This window comes from Protopterus annectens, chromosome 4.part0, assembly GCF_019279795.1.
Source record: "Protopterus annectens isolate FY-2018-M chromosome 4.part0, PAN1.0, whole genome shotgun sequence".
Lineage (NCBI taxonomy): Eukaryota > Metazoa > Chordata > Ceratodontiformes > Protopteridae > Protopterus > Protopterus annectens.
Genome location: NC_056733.1, coordinates 253,980,023 through 254,006,469, shown reverse-complemented (window position 1 = coordinate 254,006,469; position 26,447 = coordinate 253,980,023). Strand labels below are relative to the sequence as shown.

Sequence of the window (26,447 nt, the reverse complement as noted above, 5' to 3'; positions counted from 1 at the left end):
CTGGTTACTCTCCCTCCAGCCCACTAACTTCTTTTGGCTATACCTCTACTTTCCTTTACTTAAAAGCCTTTTTTGTGTATTTGCTTTTTTGTTGGCGGTATATCATTGTACTTTTATATTTAATTGCTCCCCATTAGGGGGGCACCTGACATCTGGGGCAAGAAAAATCTGATGTAATGGCATCAGCTGCATGTTTTATACCCCTGATGACCTGACGTCATGGAAGAAGGGACAGCAACCGACGCAGGACCCAAGACTTAATCAGACCGACTGAGGGCTACCTGCAAGCAGATAAACCAAATGTAATGACTGCAACAATGAATACACTCTAACATCTACATTTATGTTAAGTGTACACAACTGTACTTTTTTAATTTCTCTAATTTTCTTAAAATATAATATTAGAACAACAGGTAGTGCATTAACTTGCATTTTAGGTACCACACCGTACTAGAAAACTTGTCTGACACTTGTCCATTTTGACTGCAACAAACACCAGACATTTCTGTCTCAGATTGGCTCAAATTGAGCCAAAGAAGAGAAGAAATCGTAGGTGTCTCTTGTTAAAGTGGAACAGAGGAGTGGACACCAGGAGTGGACACCAATTCAAGAAGGGAAATTGGAGTACTCTGGTAAATGGACAGTTGAGAGGTATTGTCTAAAAGTGTCACATTATATGCATGAATCCTCACGTACAGTGATGGTTTATAATTTACTTGTAATTTATTCTTTTAGAAGTATATACCTTGGAGGGATTTCCAGGTCTTCCAGGTGGCCATTATTTCTTATGCACCTCCTGTTTGCCACAAGGGCTAGATTTTTGCAATTTTGTGGTTGTGCAAGATTTGCCTACATCATTGTTTTTTTTCTTTTGGCGGGGGGTGATACACTTTTGCCCATTGTCCTTTCTTCTTCTATGAATTGTTGTCCCTGGCAGTAAGTAAATTGTGAACTTCTTGACAGTGGTGTGGGCCTTTGCATGCTCACACCACAGTCTGAACCTCACCCTCTTGACAGAGTTATGTATCTTCATGCATAACTGTTTTGTCCAAGTGGGATTTTTACTGATAGAATGCCGTCAGGAAATTGAGCCCCATTCTTTCACCAGGTGGTGATGATACACAGAGCCTGACCACATTTCTGCCCTCCCCCAGGATTATTTGTTTGGCTTCCATGATGCCTTTTAGACAGAGGTCATTGGTAGCACAAGCTTATACCTCAGAAAAGTCAATGCAGATTACTTTCTTTAATAGTACTGTTGAAGAGATGAAGTTAAAGTCGAGGGAGCATTACACAAACTTGATTTATTGTGATACTTCAGTAAAGCACCCTTGTAATTATTAAGTTACCAGCATGACTAACAGTGTAGGTCTGCCTTTCAAAAGTTAGCAAGGTTGATAATGTGAAACTATGCTTGAGACTTTTGTGTGCTTGATAATCTGGCCTCACTTGTGTAGTAGTGTGGTTTTCAATATGCATTTTTACAGTTATGGGTATTTGCTGATTCCCAGTAATGTTTATTGAGCTTATCTTGACAGTTTGAAATATTTGAATGCCCTCTGTTATAGCTGGATATGTGTTGTACATTGGTAAGGGAGCTGAAGGGGTATAAGTGAGTGGTCATCTGCTTGTCTGGCTCTGTGATGAGGAGGCAAGTCTTCATCTGCAGTACTGACACCAAGTGAGGAATAGTTGTTGCACCAAGGCAGTATTGAAGGGCAAGTGACAAGCACCTACCAAACTGCACTTTCAGAAACTATAGCTGAGGTTGATGCTTGTGTGGAAGTGCTTTGGGGTCAGTTGAAAATGTTGTGGGGGTCCTGTTTGTCCAGACTGCCTTGAAGTAGTTGGACTTGGTTTAAGGAAAACGTTCAAGCTGGGTGAAGATGGTCACAGTGCATGCCACCATGTGTAGTTTCTCAATTTGGGAATTAAGTGTCTCATAGCAGTTGATCATGCAACCATCTAGGAGTGTCCCTGCTCAGGTGGGTAAGCTACACCCTCACATGGAAGAGATGAAGGGACTCCATGTGAATAGCTGATGGCTAGACCAGCCTAGTAGGAAAATGTTTGTTTAAAAAAAAAGTCAACCAAGGAAGAGTAACTGAAGGGAAGTTATAAATTGTTGCCTTTTGGTGTATAAAATTGCTGAAAATGTCCTTTAATTTTTCAACTTCCAAGCCTTTCTCAAAATAAAAGCTATTGAATCCATAATGTTTTGCTTTAATTACAGCCCAGGAAAGTTACCTTTTTATATTGTTGCCACTCAGAAATGTAGATTTCATAGTAAGGGTACAGCCAAGCACATTTCTTGCTCTCCTATGACTTTTTCCCCCAGGTGTTTCTCGATTATGATCTATAGATGACATAAAATACCTGCATCTGTCTAATGTATTTAACAGGAGTCTATACACTGCTTGCATATACATGGAATTATTTATATGAAAACGTGTTTTTGTTTATAGATGGATTCGAAAATATTGCGTGAATACCTTCAATGCACCAGTGGCAGGATTCTGTTTTAATTTTTTCTAAATGTGATGTGACTGGGGGATGGCAACAGTAAAAGATATTGTGTACATAATAGAAATTGCTGATTGTGCTCCTGCTTAAGTTTCCCAGCAGTCATTTCTGTTATAGGTTAGAAAAAAGTGTGTGAGGGAGATCTGTTTTGCATGTCTGTATTAGTTCCAATGTAGTTAGATAGTACATGTTTACTGGACAGTATGCAGAGTTTACCAAAACAGTAGTGGACAAGAACTTTACCATTTTCTTTTATTCCACAGGCCTTGCTGCAGATGAACTGATTAATATCACCGTGGTCTTCCTACAGTTCAAACAGCAGTGTGAGCAAAGCAATACATGCATATCGTCTGAACAGATAGACACTTGTATTACTATATCAGCACCACAGTATGTTCTTCCAAAAACGAAGTGAGTTTGAGATATGACTTGAGCGGTTTCCATTTTTTTTCTTCTTTTAAGTCTTTGAGATTTTCTAATGGGACTCTCGATTAAAAAAAATAATAATAATAGAGAGAGAGAGAGTCTTCAACACGGCAGAATGTGTAACCGCCATGAAACAGTGTTAGTACGGTACTCTGCCTTGGCTGGAGTGGCAGCAAACAGGGTTCAATGATGACCCCTTGGAATTCATAGGCTGGTGGCTATGAAGGATCGTGTCCTTGGTGACAGTCCTCAAAAGGAGGATTGGATTGCACTCTGTAATTTTGCAGCTACCAGTGGAGACCGGGGTAACTTCTGGAATACTGAAGTTAGAAAATGGATAAAGAGTAACATGGAGTGGTACCGTGATGTATATTCTCCTTGGGAAAAAATAGATTTATATATGTACACTTGTTTGCTATTTGGTTACCAAGATAATGTGCGATTCCACTGTTTGTGGTAGAATGAGTGTGCCTAGCACAGGTACAGGTGTTAGCATGTGTTGCATAATAATTGTGTATTGATTACACTTAGAAACGGAGCATACAGAATCTGCAGCAATAGACACAGAAAAGATAACTTCAAAGACAGAAAGGCAACATTATACATTTAATAAAATATTATTTAGTAATTTCTTTGCCTAGTCCCAAAGGAAGTTAGAGAAATGTGCATTTATAACTTTGGTTAGTTATATCATCATAATGATGGGAGAGCGAGTGTGAAACTGGTATTAGTGATGAGTTAAGTAGAGAGGGCGTGAAATACAGGTGGGATGCAGAGTGTTTCTTGTGATTGCTGAATTGTTATAGGTGGGGGCCTCATCCTGCATTAATCACACCTTGCCTCTGCTTCAGTTTTCTGCCAGTGTAGCAGTCTGTCTTGGTTTATGATTGCACTCATCCCAGGACAGCAAAGGGGACATGCCTATGGCTGGAGTAGTGAGACTCTGTGGGGGGGAGGGTAGTCTCTGCCCTTGTTGAGGTATGCACAAGATTGTCCCATATTGTGCAGCTTAGCTAAGGAATGAAGTGTCAAGATTGCAGGGGAACTGGGAGAATTGCATTAACTGGTTGTAGCTAGGGCCATGAGTTGTGGTTTTGGTATTTGGCCTGCTGAAGAGTTCAAGCACCCATTTCTTCTTTCCTCAGATATGTACAGTCTGATGGAATGGGGGTTATTCTGCTCTCAGTTGAGTACACACTGAGGGGTAGGAGGCTCTTCCACCCTCAGACATGCGTACATTGAGGGACTGGGGTTTGCCACAGTAATGTCTAAATGTACTGTTCCACCTGCATGATCAAATTGAGTTTGAAGAGACTGCCTTTCTAGAATGAAACTGGACTTGCTTCCTGCTGTAAACAGCTGGCCTGGTACCATAGCTTAAGGGCATCTTCCATACACCCAACCCTTTAGCAGGTCAGTAACAGAATAAAATCAGTTTAGGAGATAATCTCTTCAGAGCTTTCCTGCTGAAGGAGAGCACTCTTTTTGCAGGCTTTTGAGGATTGATAGTTGTAAAATGGTTCTCCATTGCTGGGGAGATAAGTTCCCTTCAAGTAAAAACCTTCCACATTTTATTTTTATGACACAAATGAAAGCTTTTTTTGTGAAATTGCATAATTACAGTTAGGAAAAAGTGTTTTATGGCTTTTTTTTTTCTTGACTACAACTTATGTTAATTTACTTTTCGGGGCTAAGGCAAGTGTTTAAAGTGCTTTTCCCTGAGTTTTTTTTTGGTGGCAATATCTACTGTTGCCAGTCTCACCAGGGCTTCAGGCATCATTTTTGGCTTCACCATGGAAGAGCTAACTCGTTCCTCAGTTCTTCTTTCTTCCAGTCACAAAAACATTATTTCCAAATAGTATTTTTCCTTGCAGCAAGCTGCAAATTTGCCTCAGATGGGTGACTCTGCTGTGACCATTTCTAGTTTCTTACCTTTGAGTCCTTCTGGTGCAAGTCCCTTCAACCACCATAGTCTGGGTGTTGGATATCTTCTGCAGCTATTGGAGTGCCCTTGATGGTCAAGAGAGAGCCACTGCTGGTCTCTGAGGAATGAGCAGGGAGTGTCTCTTTGCCTAGCTGGACTGGGATACTTGTTTCAGGGATGATTTTGACAAGGTTCAGTCTGCTTCTGAATGAATTCCTGACAAAAAAAACAGAAAGCTAAACATTTATCTTTTCCCTGTCTGTTACTTTGAACAAGAGTGATTTATTGGGTTTGGCTCAAGGTATTGACTCTTCTATTTCTGGTGTTACTGGTAAAAGGAAAAGGGAATTCTTCATTATTTATGATTTTGAGTGACAACTTCTACTTTGTAATGTGATTGATTTCTGGTTCTAAGAAGAGTTTCTTCTGATAGTCCCCGAGAAGAATTACTATATCTAGAATGAATCTGTTGTTTCAACTGGAACATAATGATATTCCACTGTCCTTAAAAGAAAAGAAAAAAAGAAAATATGATTTATTACAACTGGATTTTCCTGAACCCACTCCTGTTCCTCCTGAAGTCCTCCAGTATCACTGTTTTAGTATTCAGCACCTCTGGGATCTCTTGCCAAGGATAGGCCAACTTCTAGCCAGTATACCAAAGCCTTTATTACCTAGGGAGTGTCATATGTCAATTGTATGTCCTTGCAAATGAAGGGCATACTGGTGATGTACATACGCTCCAAACTCAGAACTACATTGCTGCCCATTCGAGCACCGTTATCATACATTGGTCTGTATGCCATTCACTTTTCTGGTTATACTGAGTCTACGTCTTTCAGCTAGGTACCCTGGTGGGGTTCGTTTTCCTTTTTCTTACATTGTTCAGTGGGTTGCATGTCATCCAAGAAAAGGAAATGTCAGTGTAAGAGGCAGATTCCCCATAAAGACTACCACGATAGAAGCCTGTTTTGCTTAGGTGCATCTCATGACCACACTCTGTTCCTTTTGTCAAGCTTTTGCACCAAGACTTGGTTATCAAAGTAAATGAAAAGTGAACAATCGCAAGGTTTTGGCCCAAGTTACCATGGCAGAATCTGCTTGCCCTTGGGTACAGCTGCCGCTCAAAAAGAATGCCAAGAAGTGTAGGCCTGAGTCTGATGCCGTCCAGCCTACACCAGAAGTCTGTCTTAAGGTGAGTGAGAACCCAGACGACAGTCTGGCATTGCCATCAGTTTCTTCTGCTGTGACCTTCTCGAAAGCCTGCAGGGAATCTTCTCTTTGCAAGTCCTCGGATGCATTGCAAATGTCCAGGGGAGCCACGGCTGTTTATTTCTGAGGGATTTAAAGGAATTCCTCAGATCCTTTTTTGGGAAGAGGTGCCAGGCAACTTTTTTTTTTTTTTTTCAAAAAGAGGTGCCAGGCAACTTGATCAAATCTGGTCAGGGGACCAAAAGTCCTTGTTTTTGTCAGAGCAGACATCCCAGTGAAGAAAAGGCAGAAGACTAAGCATGTGGTGTCGGCTTCCAGGAATCCACAAAGGGAATGACAGGATTTTACTCACAGCTTATTTAATACCTTGATGGCATTTATGCCTCCTCAGGGGGGTTTTGTTCTTGCACCTCCTTTGTCTTCTACCCGTAAGAGAGCTAGGGACCTTGAGTCTTTTGACAGGGATTCTGACTGTGAAAACTGATCCTTAGCCTATTCCTTGTAATCATCTTCTCTTTTAGACTATGCATCTGTGGAGGCAGACTGTCAGTCCTGATTCTCCTTTGGAGGAGATTTCCTTTGAGTCACGTGATTCTACGTATGATGGAGCATTCCAAATGGGATTGCTCCCAAGTATCGGATGTCCAGAAGAGGTGGTATGAGTTATTACAAATGGATTCTTCTAAACATTCAGCTGGCCCTCCCTCCTGTATTTGCTGCCCTGTTGGATACCTTCTTTGCTGCTTCCCTGACACCAGATTCTCAACCTCCAGCTCCTAAGAAACCTGAGAAGCAGTAATTTCTGTATCTACTGATGAGCCTTCTAGGTTGTTGCCTTCTTCCAGGCTCCTTCCTTCAGGGAAGGACAGTAGAGCCGTGGAGAGGATTGGTAAGAATGTATACACTTCGGCTACTTTAGCCTTCAGGGCCATCAGTTACCAGACTTGTATGACAAGGTACATCCTACCTCTTCTTTCCTAAATTAGGAATATTATTTCTGATATGCTTGTTTTCTGAGGGTAAGGCCTCCATGCTCTCTCCTTGCTCCATTCCACTTCTCAGGTTGCCCGTCACTTTATCAAATGCAGTTCTGATGCAGCTGCTACATCTGGCTCTGTAATACTGTGAGCTATTCTTGGCTTCACTTTCAGGACTTGCTAGATGTCATGGCAGAGCGTCTCTAAGCTCCCTTGGCTAACCAAAATTGTCTGTCACGGCTGTGGCGGAGCTTTTCAAGACCCTACAGGATCAGGGTAAGATCATGAAAGATTTGAAGCACATTTTTCTCACCTCCTCCCACGTTTCAGAGGAACAATCCTAGTAAGGCTGCTTTTTTTTAATGTAGACTGTCTAGACCAGCATCCAAAGGCAAGAGTTCCTAAGTGGCATTTTTTTTTTCTGAAAACCCTACTGAAACATTCAGGCCCCAGAACCAGTCCTTTCCTAACAAATCTGCAGCCAACTTAATGTCTACCCACCCTTCCTCTCATGCAGGTTAACTTGTTCCTCAGACTTTCTGTATCTTTCCCAGTTTATCAAATGATTACCACAGACGTCTGGGTTCTCCATTATCTGGCAGGGTTGCTTTCTGAGCTGAAAGACCCTTCCCTTCTTGTCCAGTATTCCACAACCCCCTGCAGAACAGCTTCCTCATTTTTCCAGGGGCATTGCAAGGTGTACTAGACCAAGGTACCATTCATCTGGTTCCACAGTCTGTGAAGTATTTGAGTTTCTATTCCAGGATGTTTCTGGTCCACAGGAAAGAGGGGTATCTGAGACCTGTCCTGGATCTTTCCTTTCTGAACACTTTTTTTTCTAATAGTGCCTTTCTTCCAAATGCTCTCTTCCTCTTCAGACTGTTTTCTCTGTTGCATCCCCAAATCTTTCTGGACACCTGCCTTCATATTCCAATCCACCCTCTTCAGGAAATGTTTGCGTTTCTCTGCCTTGTCTCATTTTCAGATCTCTGCTTTGCTCTTGTGGGCTTTCAGCAGCCCCAAGGGTGTTCAAATGTCTAGCCCCTTTAGTTGCCTTTTGCAGGCTTCAGGGCAGTCCGATATTTCCTTAACTGGATGACCTCTTGCTAAAGGCCCCACCCCAATCCAACCTAGTGCATAGTCTTCATTTTTTACCCAGCTTTTGTTGCACAGCCCTGAGTTCACTGTCACCCTTCAGAAGTCAACTTTAACTCCATCTCAGGATCACGAATTCCTAGGCTGCAGGTTCCAGACTGTTCCAGTGCTGGCATCTTTTCCTGCCTCCAAGGTTTTGTCTTTGCTTCCCATGTCCTCTTTTCTAGCCAGGAGGTTTTTCATGGCCTCTACCATTCACATGCTTCCCTGGCCCAGGCTCCATATGAGGAGGTTTCAGCGGTCCATAAAATCAGTGTGTCTTCAATACCTACACCCACTAGACCATCTGGTTTCTCTGCTCCCTTGTCTCAGTCTGGAATTTCACTGGTGGATTCAGCAGCTTTCTCTCATTCCAGGTGTTCCTTTCTACCCTTCTCTGTTGTCTTGGGAACTCTTCACAGACGTATCAGAGCTGGAGTGGAAGGCCACTGCAAAAGCACCCTGAAGATGCAGTGCCTTTGATCTCTTTGACCGAGGCTGGCTCATATCAACATCAGTGAAATGCGGGTTCTCATTCTGGCCCTTCAGATTTTTCATGCTCTCTGGATCTCTGGTCCCTTGAAGGTTTATACAGACAACACCACAGTCATATGTGGTACCTCAACAAATAAGGGGGCACGAGGTCTCGCCTTCCTTGCAGCTTGGCTGTACAAGCATGGGAATTAGCCATCAATCTGCAAGTCACCCAGCAGGCAATCTGCATACCTTCAGAGCACAGTGTTGTGGCAAAGTTTTCTCAGCAGGTCCAAGACACATCCTCATGAATGTCTGGATGCTTCACAGGGATGTGTTTTTGGCCATAGTTTATTGATGAGGTTCCTCAAGTAGATTTCTTTGCCTCCTCTCTGAACAGGCAATTGCCTCTGTTCTCTTCGAGTCCCCAAGTTCTTTTGGCTTGGAAAGTGGAAGCTGTGCCTTTCTCTTGGAAGGAGGTGTTCCTGTATGCCTTTCTTTCCCCTTCCTCCTCTTCCAAAAGTTTTTCACAAAGTCAGGGACTCTCTAGATATCTTGTTGGTGACTCCCTTTTGGCCCAGACAACACTGGTTCCCTCTCTCATTCCATCTGGCCAGGGGCAGTCATTGCAAGTTACCTCACTGCATGGATGTCTCACACAGGACAAAGGAACTCTCCTTCACCCTAATCTGTCTGCTCTTCAACTGACAATTTATGTGATAGGATTTTGGTTCTTTTCTGACGCCAGTTTTCTGTGGATGTCCTGCAGGAGGCCAAGAAACTGAATACCAGACAATCATGCTTGTCTAAATGGAAGAGGTTTTCTGTTTGGTGTATTAAACATCGCCAGGACCCCTTTACAGTGCAGTCCCCTTGGTTCTTTCCTGCCTGTGTGAAGTACTATATGCTGGCTTAGCATATTCTTCTGTGAAAGCTCACTTGTCAGCCATTTCTGCCTGTCTACCACTTACTCACGCTTTGGCCTCTAGGTTTGAGGTCTAGCAGTTTCTTAAAGGTATCCTGCACATTAGACCCCAAGAAAGCCTATTCCTCCTCCTTAGGATCTTTTGCCCTTGAAAAACTGACTTTGGCTGCTTTTGAGCATGCCACTTCTTTGCAACATTGCACCTGGAAGATTTTATCGGTTGCTTTAACTTCTGCCAGAAAGGTATCTGAGCTCCAGGCCTTGATGGCAGTCCCTCCTTTTTAATCTTTTCATAGAGACAGGGTGTCTGTACATCTGAATCCTTCATGTCCAAGGTGGTTAATTAGCTGTCCCTTAATCAGTCTATCCAGCTTCCTACATTTTTTTCCCTTCTCCGCAATCGTCTAGTGAGAAGGTTCTTCATACTTTGGATTTGCAGAAGCAAATCTGATATTTAGACAAAAAAATGCAATTTGTAAGTCTGATCTGCTCTATTTCTTGTATACCAAGACAATGGGTTTGGCAGTTTCTAAGCAAACCATCTACTCCTGGATTTCCAAGATTTTGTTTTAATTTTTCATGACAAGCAGTTGTCTGCTTCCATGAGGGCTCCGTTGTACTAGAGCAGTGGCTTATTCAGTGGCTTTCTTCAAGGGCTTGGACACGACTCCTTCCTTGAAGCTGCTACTTGGTCTTCAGTTCACATATTCACTAGACATAAATTGTATGTCATTTCCAGGGCCAGTGCAGGTTTTGTCAGGACTATCCTTTATGGGTTTGTGGAGGGGCCCCTCCTTGCCATTACTGTAGCTTTTTGTATAGTCTCAGAGGTGATGAATACTGGGACAGTAATATCAAAGGACATAATAAAGTTATGTAAAATCGTACCATAATAGTAGCTGTCCTTATTTTCAGTGTTGCAGCATTCACTCCATCCGTGTTACCCCCTTGTCTCCTTTTTGCATGGGTGATGTTTTCGGTCTGGCTGACAGATTCATCCTCTTCCTTTCTCTTCCTTTTTCGTGGATGCACATGCCCCTTCCACTATGAGCCCTAGTTTCTCCTGGACAGTTGATTTCCGAGTTGGGAGTGTACGTACTTCACCTTTATGTCTTGCACTTGTGCAGGGAGCATACATCTGACGTACGATATTCTCTAGGTAATAAAGGCTTTGGTAAACTATCCAGATGTTCGGCTATCCTTGGCAGGTGTTCACAGAGGTAATATACTGCAACAGTGAAAAGGACATTTACTGTTACAGTTAAGGTTTTACACAGCTGTACTTTCTTCCAGCATTGGAGAGCATTTGTTACAGCCTGTAACTTGCCAGTCTGCTGCCTGTAAGAAAACAAATATATTTAAAAAGATCCTCAGTCATACAACCTTATTATTTTCCAATTCCAGATCTGACCCCGTTGTGATTTCTTTGATATATCATCTAGCTGCTAAACATCTGGAAAATGCTAATCCCCACCCCTCTAAGGATGGGAAATCCTTTGTTAGCTTTGGGGAAAGTGTACACTTCTACCACTTAGTTTTTTTGTTTTTTGTTTTTTTTTAGTATTCTATAACTGTCAAGCTCATATGTTAGTTTATGCTTGCATCTTTTGAGAATACAAGGAACATTATAGCCAGTAATCTCAATGAATAATCGTATTGCTGAGGTGTGTCTAAGGTGACTAAACTCTCTGAAGCGTCCTTATGATGTTACTGGAACTGACATGAGAAGGTTTGCTTGGGTACGTACATAAAATCTTTTTGAGGATGTTAAAGCTGAAATTTTGAACTCTTTAGATAGAAAGTTTTTTCAACCATCTGCTGTTGAGGCCATGAAAAAGTGAGTGTGAGGAAAACTGATTCAGGGGGTTACTCAAATGTTTCAGCCTTCCTTCACCAAGTTTAAATGGTTTACTCCTCCTCCTCCTGTGCCATTTTTGTAAAAAGCAAAATAAGAAGATACAACAAGCTTCAGGCAAGCAAACTTTCAAAAAACAAAGGTCCCAAAGTTCAAAATGCTATCCCTTCATGACCGATCATCTCTGATCTGATTTCCCAAGTTTCTTAGTAAATCTAGGATGCTTATCACCTTCCTGTAGCCTTAGATTTCAAACGTTTCTTAAGTTTTTCTGGGTTGTACTTTCAGTTCTCTGCATTACCCTTTTGGGTTATCCACTGCACTTAGGATATTCACAAGGTGTCTAGTTCCAGTCATAGTATATTGCAGACTGCAAGCCATTCGTATTTGTCCTTATTTAGATGACTTGCTTATCTTTGCACAGCCTTTTTCAAAGTGTCAGACATCTCTGACATTGGTGAGTGGTGTCCTTCACAAACAGGGGTTTCAAGAGAACATTCAAAAGTCTTGTTTGACTCCTTCTCACATGATTGCTTTCCCAAGGTGTCTCCTAGATAAATCTGCTCAGAGTTTTTTTTCCATGGGAAAATTAGATCTGTATCTAATTCTTTTCTTGAGTTTTTCCATTTAGTCTAAAGCTTCAGCAAGGGAGTTTCACAGGATACTAAGACTCGTGTAGTCCATGATTCCTCTAGTTAGTCTCCACATGAGAAAGATTCACTGGTATCTAAAATGTGTATGGTCCTAGCATCAACCTCCCCTGTCACTCCTGATTCCTTTGTTGAGATTTGTAAAAAGGGAAGTGCTTTTGATGGGAAGACCAGTTTTATCTTAATCCAGTCCTCTCATTTTCCTTTCCAGCTCCAGCACAGTCTGTAATTACAGAGGTTTCTGACTTTGCTTGGGAGCAGTGTCTGTGGGAGTAAAAGTTCAGGGTCTTTGGAACAGAAAGGCTAGACAGAAACCCATAAATGTAAGAAGATGTTGGCAGTAATAAATTCTTTCAACACAATTGGTCCTCTGTCATCTGCTAGACAATTACAAGTGATTGCAGACAACACAGTCATCATCATCTTCTTCCGGCTGTTCCTGTTAGGGGTTGCCACAGCAGATCACCTGTTTCCATTTCTTCCTGTCCTCTGCATCTTGCTCTGTCACACCAACCACCTGCATGTCCTCTCTCACCACATCCATAAACCTCATCTTAGACATTCCTCTTTTCTTGTTACCTGGTAGCTTCATCCTTCGCATCTTTTTCCCAATATACTCAGCATCCCTCCTCAGCACATGTCCAAACCAATGTAATCGTGCCTCTATGGCTTTATCTCCAAACCTTCCAACCTGGGCTGACCCTCTAATATACTTATTCCTAATCCTGTCCACCCTCGCACACCCAGTGCAAATCTTAACATTTTTAATTCTGCCACATCCAGCTCAAACTCCTGCCTTTTTGTCAATGCCACTGTCTCCAACCCATATAACATAGCTGGTCTCACTACCCTTTTGTAGACCTTCCCTTTCACTTTTACAGGTACTCGTCTGTCACAAATTACTCCTGACACTCTCTTCTCCACCCACTCCATCCTGCCTGTACTCTCTTCTTCACCTCTCTTCCACACTCACCATTACTCTGAACTATTGAACCCAAGTATTTAAACTCATCCACCTTCACCACCTCTACTCCTTGCATCCTCACCATTCCTGTATCCTCCCTCTCATTCACACACATATATTCTGTCTTAGTCCTGCTGACCTTCATTCCTCTTCTATCTAGAGCATATCTCTATCTCTCCAGGGTCTCCTCCACCTGTTCCCTACTCTCACTACAGATCACAATGTCATCTGCAAACATCATAGTCCACGGGGACTCCTGTCTGATCTCATCTGTCAGCCTGTCCATCACCATTGCAAATAAGAAAGGGCTCAGAGTTGATCCTTGATGTAACCCCACCTCCACCTTAAACGCATCCGTCACTCCCACCGCAGACCTCACCACTGTCACACTACCCTCGTACATATCCTGTACCACTCTTACATACTTTTCTGACACTCCTGACTTCCTCATACAATACCACAACTCCTCTCTAGGCACCCTGTCATATGCTTTCTCTAAGTCTACAAAAACACAATGCAACTCCTTTTGACATACTCTGTACTTCTCCATCAACACTCTCAGAGCAAAGATCGCATCTGTAGTGCTCTTTCCTGGCATGAAACCATACTGCTGATCACTAATCATCACGTCCCTTCTTAACCTTGCTTCCACTAATCTTTCCCATAACTTCATGCTGTGACTGATCAGTTTTATCCCACTGTAGTTACTACAGCTCTGCACATCACCCTTATTCTTAAAAATCGGTACCAAAACACTTTTTCTGCATTCCTCAGGCATCCTCTCACTTTCCAAGATTTCATTAAACAATCTGGTTAAAAACTCCACTGCCATTTCACCTAAACACCTCCATGCTTCCACAGGTATGTCATCTGGGCCAACAGCCTTTCCATTCTTCATTCTCTTCATAGCTATCCATACTTCCTCCTTGCTAATCCATTGTACTTCATGATTTACTATACCTACATCATCCAACCTTCTCTCCCTCTCATTGTCTTCATTCATCAACCCCTCAAAGTACTCTTTCCATCTCCTCAACACACTCTCCTCGCTTGTGGGTATGTTTCCCTCATTATCCTTTATCACCTTTACCTGCTGCACATCTTTCCTAGCTTGGTCCCTCTGTCTAGCCAGTCAGTACAGGTCCTTTTCTCCCTCCTTAGTGTCCAATTTTTCATACAACTCTTCTTATGCCTTATCCTTAGCCTTTGCCACCTCTCTCGTTGCCATGCACCTCATCTCCTTATACTGCTGTCTACTTTCTTCATCTCTCTGACAATCCCACTTCTTCTTTGCCAACCTCTTTCTCTGTAAACTCTCCTGTACTTCCTCATTCCACCACCATGTCTCCTTGTCGTCCTTCCGCTGTCCAGATGTGATACCAAGCACCTTTCTAGCCATCTCCCTTACTAGCTCTGCTGTAGTTACCCAGCTATTTGGTAACTCTTCACTGCCACCCAGTGCTTGCCTTAACTCATCCCTGAACTCCACCTCACAATTACCCTTTTTCAGTTTCCACCACTTGATCCTTGGTGCTGCCCTCACACTCCTCCTTCTCCTCTTCTTGATAACCAACGTCATCCTACAAACCACTATCTTATGCTGCCTAACGACACTTTCTCCGGTCACCACTTTACAGTCTCCAATCTCCTTCAAACTGGCCCTCCTACATAAGGTACAATCCACCTGTGTGCATCTTCCTCCACTCTTGTGTCACCCTGTGCTCCTCCCTCTTGTTAAAATACGTATTCACCACAGCCATGTCCATCCTTTTCGCAAAATCCACTACCCTCTGACCTTCTGCATTCCTTTGTTTAACACCATACCTACCCATCACTTCCTCATCCCCTCTGTTCCCTTCACCAACATGCCCATTGAAATCTGCTCCAGTCACCACTCTCTCACCCATGGGTACAGTCATCACCACTTCATCCAATTCACTCCAAAATTTTTCTTTCTCATTCATTGCTCACCCAACCTGTGGGGCATACGCACTAACAACATTCATCATTACACCATCAATTTCCAGATTCATAAACATCACTCTATCCGACACTCTTTTCACCTCCAAAACACTCTCCGCATACTGTTCCTTCAGAATAACCCATACGCCATTTCTCCTCCCATCCACACCATGATAAAACAATTTGAACCCACCTCCGATACACCTAGCCTTACTTCCCTTCCATCTGGTCACTTGCACAGACAATATACCAACCTTCCTTCTGTCCATCATATCAGCTAACTCTCTCCCTATACCAGTCATACTGCCAACATTCAAAGTTCCGACCCTCACTACCACAGTCCTAGCCTTTCTCCTCTCCTCCTGCCTTCGGCCATGTCTTCCGCCTCTTCTCCTCCTTCGGCCAACAGTAGCCCAATTTCTGCCAGCACCCTGTAGGCTAACAGTACTGGTGGCGGTCGTTGTTAACCCGGGCCTATACTGGGGAACCAGATCTTACCCTCTGTGCAGACTAGCCATGGTAGCCCGGAGTATAGCTTATTAGCACAGTCTCATTTTGCAGGCATCTTACATCCTGTCACAGCAAAATTTTGTGGCAGGCAAGCTGAGAACTAGGACAGCCCTTCAGGTCTGGAAATTTAATTGGGGGGGGGGGTTTCCAGAATTTGATCCAGCTTTGGAGGAATACCTCAGGTACATCTGTTTGTCTCCATTCACAGCAGACAACTGCCCAAATTCTCCTTCAAGACTCCTTGCAAGCCGGCCTGGAAAACTGGATGCACTTTCATTTCCTTGGACAATGTTCTGTATGCTTTTCATCTCCTTCCACTGATATCCAGTGTCATTTTGAAGAGTCAGAAGAACTTTCCAGAGATCATTGTGGATGACTTCCTTCTCGCCCAGGCAACAGTGGTCATCCCTTCTTTGGAAATGGTCAAGGGCAATTGCCACAATCTTCCTAACAAAATGGATAAAGTCATACAAGACAGGGGTCGTTTGACACACCCCATTTCATCTAACTGCCTGGATTATAAGAATTTTAATACTTTGTAGGCATCTAATTTCTGTAAGTATGCATCAGGTATTAATGGAGGCAAAGACACCTGGTACTGGGAAATCATTTATTACTAAATGAAAAAAGATTTTCTAGTTGGTGCCAAGACAAATATCATAACCCTTTTAAGGCTAAGATTTCTCTTGATTCTATGGTATTTGTGTGAATTATCCGCTGGCCTTTCTTACTCCTCTTTCAGGGTTTCTTGGCCATTTCAACGCGTCTGCCATGGGTCCTCCCTTTCACTGCATTCCCATATTAAAATGATGTTCTTCATCTCACATTGCTGCAGTCCTTACATATGGGTAGTCCGCTGTCCTCGGTTGGCCCGAATACCAAAGTATTAGGCTGACGTCGGTCAAGGCGCTTAAAACTGACATCAGGACGTCAGGGTACAAAAGCGCATGACCGACGTCATTTCCTCAGTCTTTTTTGCCGCATGGTCCGATGCAGAAGCAGCGTTGCAAGTGCCGTTCGGCGTTCTGAAATTTTTCGAGTTCGGAGTTTCAGACCGAATCCAAGTTGGCTAAGTACCCGTTGGGAATATCTTCTGTTTTTCTTGCCTCAGTGTTTTACCGGATGTCAGAAAAAGTGAATAACTGTATTTCTTGTGGGAAACAGATACCGCATAGGGATTATCATTCTTTGTGCATTCCTTGTTTGGGGCCTGAGCACGACGTTGTTGGGTGTCGCTTTTGTGCTAGGTTCAATAAGCGCACTATTAAGCGAAGGTTAGATTGTGCTAGGCTGGTCTTGATGGCGGTGCAATTATAATATGCCGTCGGACTCTCCGGCGCCCGCTTCTACGAAGAAGCGCAAAGACAAAACAGTTAAACCCAGGCAATATGAGTCATCCGTTCCGGACGCCGGTTCTTTAGAGGCTTCAGTGGAACCGGTGGTTCCGACGGAGACTTCTCTGGAGTCTCAGGGGGAGACTGATTTTGCAGGATGTGGCCTCTCAGCAGGCAGGTCAGGCTGAAGGGGCTTCTCAGGTTACTGTACTCCCCTCCCTTCCTAGGGTGGGTAGGCCCTCTCCTTCTGTTTCCAAGGCTTCTCCCAGAGGCAGGCCAGGTTTAGCTTCTGTTGGTGTCACTCCTAGTTCAGCAGGGTTTGTGCCTAAGAAGCACATGCTTAAAATGGCAGAAGATTTGATTACTCTGATTAGAGGTTCTTTGCCCCCTCCTGATAAGAGGCCTAGGGTGGAGCCAGAGTTGGGAAGTTTTGAGCAGGCTTGGATGTTTCAGAGTCTTGCTGAAGACTTGCAGGAGTACTCTCCTTATTCTGATTCTGATGCAGATGATTCCACTCCTTCTGCTTCTCCTCCAGAGGATTTTTCTTTTCAGAGACACTTCATTCTATGAGGGAACATTTTAAGTGGGAAGGTCAGGACTTCTCTGATTCTCGGAAAAGGCTTAGGGAATTTTTGCTTTTACCCCAACATAGGCCCTTGGCTATACCCCTGTTCTGGATGTTGTGGAAGATGTGTTTTCAGAGGCTTCACTTAATCCTGATTCTCTGCCTCCTGCGCCTGTTAAACCGGATAGGTATTACAGGGTGCCTGAGGCTCATAAATATCTTTATAAGAGTCCTAGGCGGACCCAGAAACTATTAGTCAGGGACCTAAGGGTGTCAAGGCCTCTGTTGTAAAAATCCGGTTCCTCTAGATAAAGAGGCCAGAGCTTTGGATAGATGGGGAAAGAAGGTCTATACATCTTCTACCTTAGCTATGAGGGCTTTGAATTGCCAGTTTCATATGTTGAAATATCAAAACTTTCTTCTTTCTCAATTGAAGTCTAAGGTGGATGCTCTGGCGGAAGGCATTGAGTGTAAAGAATTACAAGATTTGGTGCATGTCTCTGAACAGGTGGGTAAGCATTCTTTACAATGTGGTTTTGATGCTGTGCAGGCCTCGTCTAGGGTGGCTGCCATTGGTTCAGTTCTTCGCAGGCACGCCTGGCTGAAGGATCAGAATTTATCTGACCATGTTAAGACAAGGATTTTGGATGCTCCTTTGCAGTCTGATGTGTTGTTTGGTTCACCTGTGGAGTCAGTCTTGAAGAAAATGGAAGACAAGGCTAAGTCTATGCAGGCTGTTAAAGATTTTTTGCAAGTTCAGCCTCTGAAGTTTAGTAGGAATTGGCCTGCTAAGGGGTGGACGTATCCTTCTTATGATTCTCCGTCTAGGGGTAGATCTAGACGTGGTAGGGGCAGAGCTCAGAGTTCTTTCAGACCTAGAACAGGGAGCTCACCTGCACAATCTTCGGGTGTGGGCAGGGGCCAGTCCTTTCGTAAACAGGCCCAATGACCTACCTTTTCAGCTGCCAGATCCTTCTTGCCTGGCAGCACCTTTGGGAGGAAGGTTGGCACTCTTCAAGGAAAATTGGATTTTGATTACCCAAGACAAATGGGTATTGGATATCATACACCAAGGTTACAAGTTTTATTTCCATACCTTGCCTCCTTTCAAAGGCATGCCAGACGTTCCTCCTCAGCAAAGACTAGAGGCTCACAAACAAATTTCTCTACTTCTTCAAATAGGGGCCATACAACCGGTCCCTCTGCCAGAAGTGGGCCTAGGATTTTATTCTCGCCTGTTTCTAGTACCAAAGAAAGGGAACACGTGGAGACCAATTTTGGATTTATCTATCCTCAACACATATCTGGACATTCCCAAGTTCAAAATGTTGACGTTACAACAGCTTTTACCTCTGCTGGGCAAAGATCACTGGATGGTGACTCTGGATCTCAAGGAGGCTTACCTTCATGTTCCTATCAGGCTCAGTTGCAGGAAGTATCTGCGTTTTCGGGCTGGGACTTCTCATTATCAGTTCTCTGCATTGCCCTTTGGCTTATCTACTGCGCCCAGAGTATTCACGAAGGTTCTGGCTCCAGTGGTAGCTTTCTTCAGGCTAAGAGGAATACAAATCTATCCTTATTTGGACGATTGCCTGATTCTGGCCCGAGGAAAGGACGAACTTCTTCATCATTTACAGTATGTGATGGCAGTGTTAAGATGCCTGGGGTATTCTGTGAACGAAATAAAGTCCAGTCTAGTACCCTCTCAGGACATGTGCTTTCTGGGTGTGAGACTGAATACAGCATCCCAGATGGCCTTTTGACCCCGGACAAACAAAAGAATCTTTCTCTTTACTTCCACCAATTGTCTCGTCAGTCCAGGCTGACTGCAAGGACAGTCCTTCAAGCCTTGGGGTTCATGGCATCTTGTATTCTGGTACTTCCCAATGCCAAACTGCATATGAGGAAGCTACAATGGTATCTCAAAAATGTATGGACACAGCACTGCCAAGATATGGACACTGTCATTCAGATAATACCTTGCATTCAAAAGGAATTTTTGTGGTGGGCTCAGGAATGTCACCTAAACAAGGGACTCTCTGTGACCCGGCCAGAGGCGAGTCGGATTCTAACGACAGATGCCTCAGACAAAGCTTGGGGAGCTCATCTAAATGGAAAATGGGTACAAGACACGTGGCCTGCCAGACTTCAACATTTACATATCAACTTGAAGGAGATGTTAGCAGTCACATTTGCATTGATAGCTTTCAAGGATTTACTTCTTCCAGGGCAGGTGTTGATTCAAACAGACAACACAACTGTCATGTGGTACATCAACAAGCAAGGGGGGACGCATTCATATCCTCTATGCAGACAAGCAATGATTTTGTGGGAGACTGCTCTCAGTTTACAGCTAAATCTTCAGGCAAGGTTTCTGCCAGGAGCACAGAACTCCTTAGCAGATGTGTTGAGCAGACAAATTATGGATCCCCACGAGTGGAAATTGGATCCTCATGTATTTCAGAAATTGGCAGTGTTATGGGGAACTCCAGACATAGATCTGTTCGCTTCTCCACTAAATTACCAGCTGCCAAAGTTTTGCACAAAAGGTTTCATCCCACAGCTTGGAAAGTGGATGCTCTCTCATTCAATTGGAGCAATCTTCACGTGTATGCCTTTCCACCTCTGCCTCTCCTCCCAAAGGTACTCCTGAAGGTCAGACAGGACAAGCCAAACATGATTTTAATAGCTCCGGATTGGCCTCGACAGCACTGGTACCCATTACTGAGAAGTCTGGTACGGGAGCCTCCATGGCCTTTGCCTTCGATTCCTCACCTGCTGTCTCAGGAGAACAGTCATTTACTCAATGTCAAACTTCACTCTCTGCATCTGACAGCCTGGCATATTCTGTTTTAAACCCTGGAGGGTCTCAGCTTCCACAACAAGTTTTGAATGTTATTTTGGAGGCCAGAAGGCCTAGTACAAGGAAAGTTTACGCAGATAAATGGAGGAGATTTTTAATTTGGAGTACAGCAAAGGATTTTGATGTTTCTAAACCTAATTTGAGTGTTGCTCTTCAATACCTTACTGAGTTATTGGACAAAGGTTTGTCTTTCTCCTCTATAAAGGTTCATGCTGCAGCAATTTCTGCTCACTATGACTGTGACCCACCATTATTTTCTCATCCTTTGTTGAAGCAATTCCTTAGAGGGGCAAAGAATATAAGACCCCCGTGAGCTCCTACTCCTGCTTGGGATCTCAATTTTGTGTTGGAGAAACTCACTCTACAACCTTTTGAGCCTGCAGCTACTGCTGAGTTGAAATATTTATCATGGAAGACTGCTTTTTTGTTGGCCATTACCTCTGCGAGAAGGGTTTCTGAATTACAGGCCCTTATGGCGGTTGAGCCTTTCTTAATTTTCCATAAGGATAGGGTGTCTTTGCGTACTAACCCTTCCTTTATGCCTAAAGTGGTTTCTAGTGTGGCTTTAAACCAAACTATTCATTTGCCTACTTTTTATGCAAACCCCCAAAATAAAGGGGAGAAGATTTTGCACACTTTGGATATACACAGACAGTTGCGATATTATTTGAGCAGAACTAAAGGGTTCAGGCAGTCTCAGCAGTTGTTTGTTTAATTTGCTTTGGGTTCTCAGGGCAAACCCGTTTCAAAACAAACTATTTCTAAGTGGATTGGTTTTTGTATTGCTTTTTGTTATTCCCATCATGGTAAGGAGATTCCAGCTGGGATTAGGCCTCATTCCACTAGGGCTACTGCCACTTCTACAGCTTTAAGGGGGGTGGCTACTAAAGATATTTTGGAGGCAGCTACTTGGAGTTCAGTGCATACTTTCTCTAAGCATTACCACCTTCCACTTTACTCTAAGTCTAGGGCTGGTTTTGCCACTGCAATTTTACAGGGCATTTTGGCAGCTCCTAATGCTTTATAGTTTTGCCATCCTCCCTTACCTCTGCTTTGGGATTCTACCCATATGTAAGGACTGCAGCAATGTGAGATGAAGAACATAGTACAGTTTTGTACCTACCATAAATGTAGATGTTCGAAGATCCACATTGCTGCAGTCCAATTTACCTCCCTCCTCCCCGTCTGTAGTTAGAGGTGGTTGTGTGGTCTGGGTTGTAAATATTGTAAATATGGTTAGTGCAGGGGTGGTTGGTTGGTCTTTGCTGTTTTTTGGCTTTGGCCTTTCTTTTTAGGGCCTTCTGACATCTGGGGCAAGAAAAGACTGAGGAAATGACGTCGGTCATGCGCTTTTGTACCCTGACGTCCTGATGTCAGTTTTAAGCGCCTTGACCGACGTCAGCCTAATACTTTGGTATTCGGGCCGACCGAGGACAGCGGACTACCCATATGTAAGGACTGCAGCAATGTGGATCTTCGAACATCTACATTTATGGTAGGTACAAAACTGTACTTTTTTGGAAGGGTGTTGCATACTAGGCCACCTTGTGACTCCTTGTTGGGATCTCAATTTTGTTTTATAAAACTTAACTCTTGCTTCATTTGAACCAGTTCATTGGGCTAATTTAAAGGTTCAAAACATGGAAAATAATTTTACTGATTTCTCTCACTAATGCAAGAAGAATGGCTGAGTTGCAAGCTCTTATGATGGGTCAACCTTCTCCTTGAACTAATCATTCTTTTATGCTTAAGGTGATATCCAAGTTTACTTGAATCAAGCTATCCATCTCCTTGTCTTCTTGCCAGATCCTGAAATAAGTGAGAAGGGATTGCTCATACTTTGGATATCCACAGACTACTCTGATATTATCTTGATGGAATTAAAACCTTCAGAAGCTCTGATCACTTGCTTGTTATGAAAACAATAAAAAAAGGACAACCTGTGTCAAAGTAGAACAATTCCAAGGGGTTATGCTATTACCCTTTGTCATACCCACCACAAGAAGACAATTCCAGACAGGTTTAAGGCTCATTGTGTTACGGCCCTGGCTTCATCTTTGGCTTTTTGGAAAGGGATGGATTATATGAGCAGCAACTTTGTCCTCTGTATATACCTTTACAGAGCACTACAAGCTAGATTCCTTGTTCAGGTCTAGAGCAAGCTTTGCTAGGACCACTCTCCAGAGGCACCTGGACTCTACCCCTTCCACCTTACAGTTATAAGCTATAGTAATCTGTCCATGTTAGTTAATACTACTGTAGCAGGGATCAAGCGATGAACATAATATAGTTGTGTATGTAAACTTAACATAACAAGCAGATGTTTGATCACTGTTGCAGTAGCTGCTCCTTCCTCCTTATTGTTTGTACACTTTTTATTGCCAGGGTCAGGACTTTTTTTTTTTTTTTTTTTTTAACCTAGTGTTGACCTTTTTTAGGATTCTGGCCTCAGTCTTAGTTGGCATGAATGCTCTGAAGGGCTGAATGCCCAAACCACTGATGTTTTTAACTCTGCTTGAACTGTTGTTGGTTTGTGTGTGGAAGGTGCCCTTGTGCTCTGGAAGATGGTCCACTGTTATACCCTATGCAGGTTATAACCCATATCGCTAATGTTATTGCAGCAGTGATCATTTGAGCATATACTGTTATGATAAGTTTGCTTTCTCTTCTGAGAAGTCTGAGTTTTATGTGCCATTACTATATATGTACTAACCGGTGCTGCGGTAGCATTGTCGCCTCACAGTAAGACGTTGTCCTGTTCGATTCTCAGCTAGAGCGTCTTCTGTATGGAGACATGCGTGAATGGGTGTCAGGGCTGACAACTCTGCATGTAAAAATCTACTGCCAACCATTAGCGGACCCGACTTCCGCTGTGGTGAGCCCTAACCGGGAAAAGCCGAAAGACACCACAACAACAACTATATGTACTTAACTCCAGGGTCACACTACAGTGGGGAAAAGCCATATATAACTTTCAGTGAAATGTGTTTCAGAGAATTGAGCTTTCAGTGATTTGTGAAAAGTCATTTGACTTTCAGTGAATAGTCCTAGACCCATAAATATACATATATATATATATATATATATATATATATATACATATATACATATATATATATATATATATATATATATTAATAATTATTTTTAAAATTTAAAAATTTTGAAATTTTTAATATATATTAAATTTTAAAAAATTTTTATAATTTTTTTTTATTTAAAAATAAAAAAATTATAAAAAAAATAAAATAATGTTTTATAAAAAAAAATTTTAAAATATATTTTTTTATATTTTGTAAAATTTTTTAAAAAAAAAAATTTTTAATTATATATATAATATATATGAATAAAAAAAATTTTTTTTTTTTTATATTATATATATAGTATTAAAATTTTAAAATTTTTATAATTTTTTTTTATTTATTTAATTGTTTATTTAATTTTAATTATTAAAATTTAATTTTTATAAAAATATAAATAAAAAAATTTTTTTTTTTTTTAAAAATTTATGAAAAATATTAAAATTTTTTATTTATATTTATATTTAAAAAAATTATGTATATAATTTTAATTAAAAAATATTATTTTAAAAAAAAAAAAAATTAAAATTAAATTTTTTTATTATAATTTAAAGAAATTTTAAAAAAAAATATTAAAGAAAAAATTAAAAATATTTATTATTAAATAAAAAATTTTTTATTTTTATTTTTATTTAATTTAAAATTTTTTAAAAAAAATTATTTTAATTTTATTATTTATAAATAAATTTTTATTATATTATATTATTTAATTTTTAAAATTTTAATTAAATTTTATTTTTTTTTATTTTTTTATATTATTATTTAAAAAATTTTTTTTTAATTATATTATTAATTTTTTTATAAAAAATTTTTTTTAATATATAATATGTATTTTAATTTAAAAAAATTTTTTTTAAATATTTTTTATTTAAAGTGTAATTTTATATTTTTTAAAAATTTATATTAAAATATTTATTAAATATATTATATTTAAAATTTTTAAGTTATTATTATATTTTATTTATTAAAATTTTTATATTTTATAAAATTAATATTTATAATATTAATTTTATTATATATGATTAAAAATTTTTTTTATATATTTTAAAAAAAAATTTGTTGGAAATATTAGTAAAATAAATAAAAATTTTTTTTTTTTAAAAAAAAGGGGTATATATTTTGAAAATATTATTTTAATATTTGTATATTATGTTATTTTTAAAAAATATATATAAAAAATTAAATATAATATATAAAAAAATTTTAATTATATATTTTTTAAAATTTTATTAATTAAAATTTTTAAAATTTTATTTTGAAAAAAAAAATATTTATTTTAATAATTTAAAAAAAATTTATATATTTTTTTATATATATATTTATATTTTTTTATTTTTATTTTATATTATATAATTATTTTTATATATTTAATTATTTTATATATATTTTATAAAATTTTTTTAAATATTATTGTAAGGAAAAACTTTTCCATTTTTTTTTTGGTTTTGAAAATTTTCAGTCACAAAATAAATTTTGCAGTCAAAAAAAAATGCTTTTTGGATTATTTTATTTATTCATCCCTACATCCTATTGAAAAGTAATTGCAAACAAAAACGGGTTTAAACCTTGGCAGCAATCGGGCTTTTCGGCATAGTCTTTCACATCACTGTTGAGGTATGTGGCCCTTTTTTACAGTTTTTTCATTCAGCCATATTTGTCCCTTTAACTGTTTTTTAGGTCATGCCACAGCACTCATGATTCAAGTCGGGACTTTGACTAGCCCAAAAACCTTAAAAGCCATTCAGAGGTGGATTTCTTGTGTTTTGGATTATTGTTGCTGCAGAAAGGGCTTCATCTTGATGTCAAACTGATGGCGGCTTTTCCCCTTCAGGTTTTTTTAGAGCTAAATTCAGGGTTTCCCCTCAGTCACAGGGGTCCAGGTCAAACCACCCCCAGAAAAATCCAACCATGTTTGACTGGGCAGATGTTCTTTTCTGGCCACCCAAAATGTAATGAGTACACCTGTTCAATTTTTGTTTTGTCCCCCAGAATACCCAAAAGTTTTGGGGGATCATAAAATTTTTTTAAAAAGTGAGATAAATTTTTATTTCATTTGGTCAGTGGGGTTTTTGCTTAAGGCCTGCATGCCATTTTCCCCAGTCTCTCTTTATGGTTGAGTAAGTTAAGCAAGGCCTGCAGTTTTTTAGATGTTGTTCTGGGTTCTTTTATGACTGTTTGGTTTGCGCCTCTTGAGGAAATTACATTTCAAAAGGACCATTGGTTTGGGTAGTTTTTTTCCCTTTAAAAATAATATCCTTAAAACTGCATTTTGTGACTTGGGGTTTTTTTGTCTTAATGTTAAGATTTGTTTGATGATCAAACAAACTTTAAAACATGCTAAGATACGGAAGGGTAGTTTTTTATTGCAGGGGGTGTGTGTGTGATGTATGTATCATATATATATATATATATATAATTTATATATATATATATATATATATATATAATATATTATATATATATATATATATATTATATATTATATATATATATATATAAATATTAACTATTTTATATATATATATGTATATATTTTCACTTATATATATATATATATATATATTTTTATATATTATATATATATATATATATAAAAAAAACTACCTGTTTTTTCCCTTTAAGGTTTTTGGGATCCTGAAGCTGTCAGGCCTTAAAGGGATTTCCTGAATCAGATCATGTCACTAATTTGCTTTTTGGGCCCCTGTGTACATTTCATTGACCTTGAGTGCAGACCATGGCAGTGTAAGCCTCCAGTTTGGTGTTAGCGTAGAGGAGCAGAGGTTCATTACTCTGTCACTATGGACCATATCTTATTCATTCATTCATTCCATCCAGTTACACCCCCCACCCCTTTGTAAACCCCCAAATTTTAGGTTTTTAAAATTTTATTTTCAAAAGCCTTGCTCTTCCTTGATTTTCAGATCTTTCGGGTTTGCCCCATTTTCCCCTTAATTTTTAATTAAAAAAGTTTTGGATTTTGGGACAACCTCCCCCCACCTTTTTTTGGTTTTTTTTATTTTTTAAATAAACCTTTGGGGTTTTTAAACTTTTTTCATAGTTTTTTTGGGG

The 26,447-nt window shown here is 40.4% G+C and overlaps 1 protein-coding gene across 3 annotated transcripts in view; it reads left to right on the top strand.

Annotated features, from left to right (window-relative positions):
• Positions 1-26,447, top strand: part of LOC122799289 (transmembrane protein 248-like) — a 665,932-nt gene that overhangs the window by 310,300 nt on the left and 329,185 nt on the right. For all 3 annotated transcript variants that reach the window (XM_044068247.1, XM_044068249.1, XM_044068248.1), the window contains exon 4: positions 2,787-2,934. In XM_044068247.1, coding sequence (XP_043924182.1) covers positions 2,787-2,934 — 148 coding nt within the window. The remainder of the gene's footprint in view (positions 1-2,786; positions 2,935-26,447) is intronic.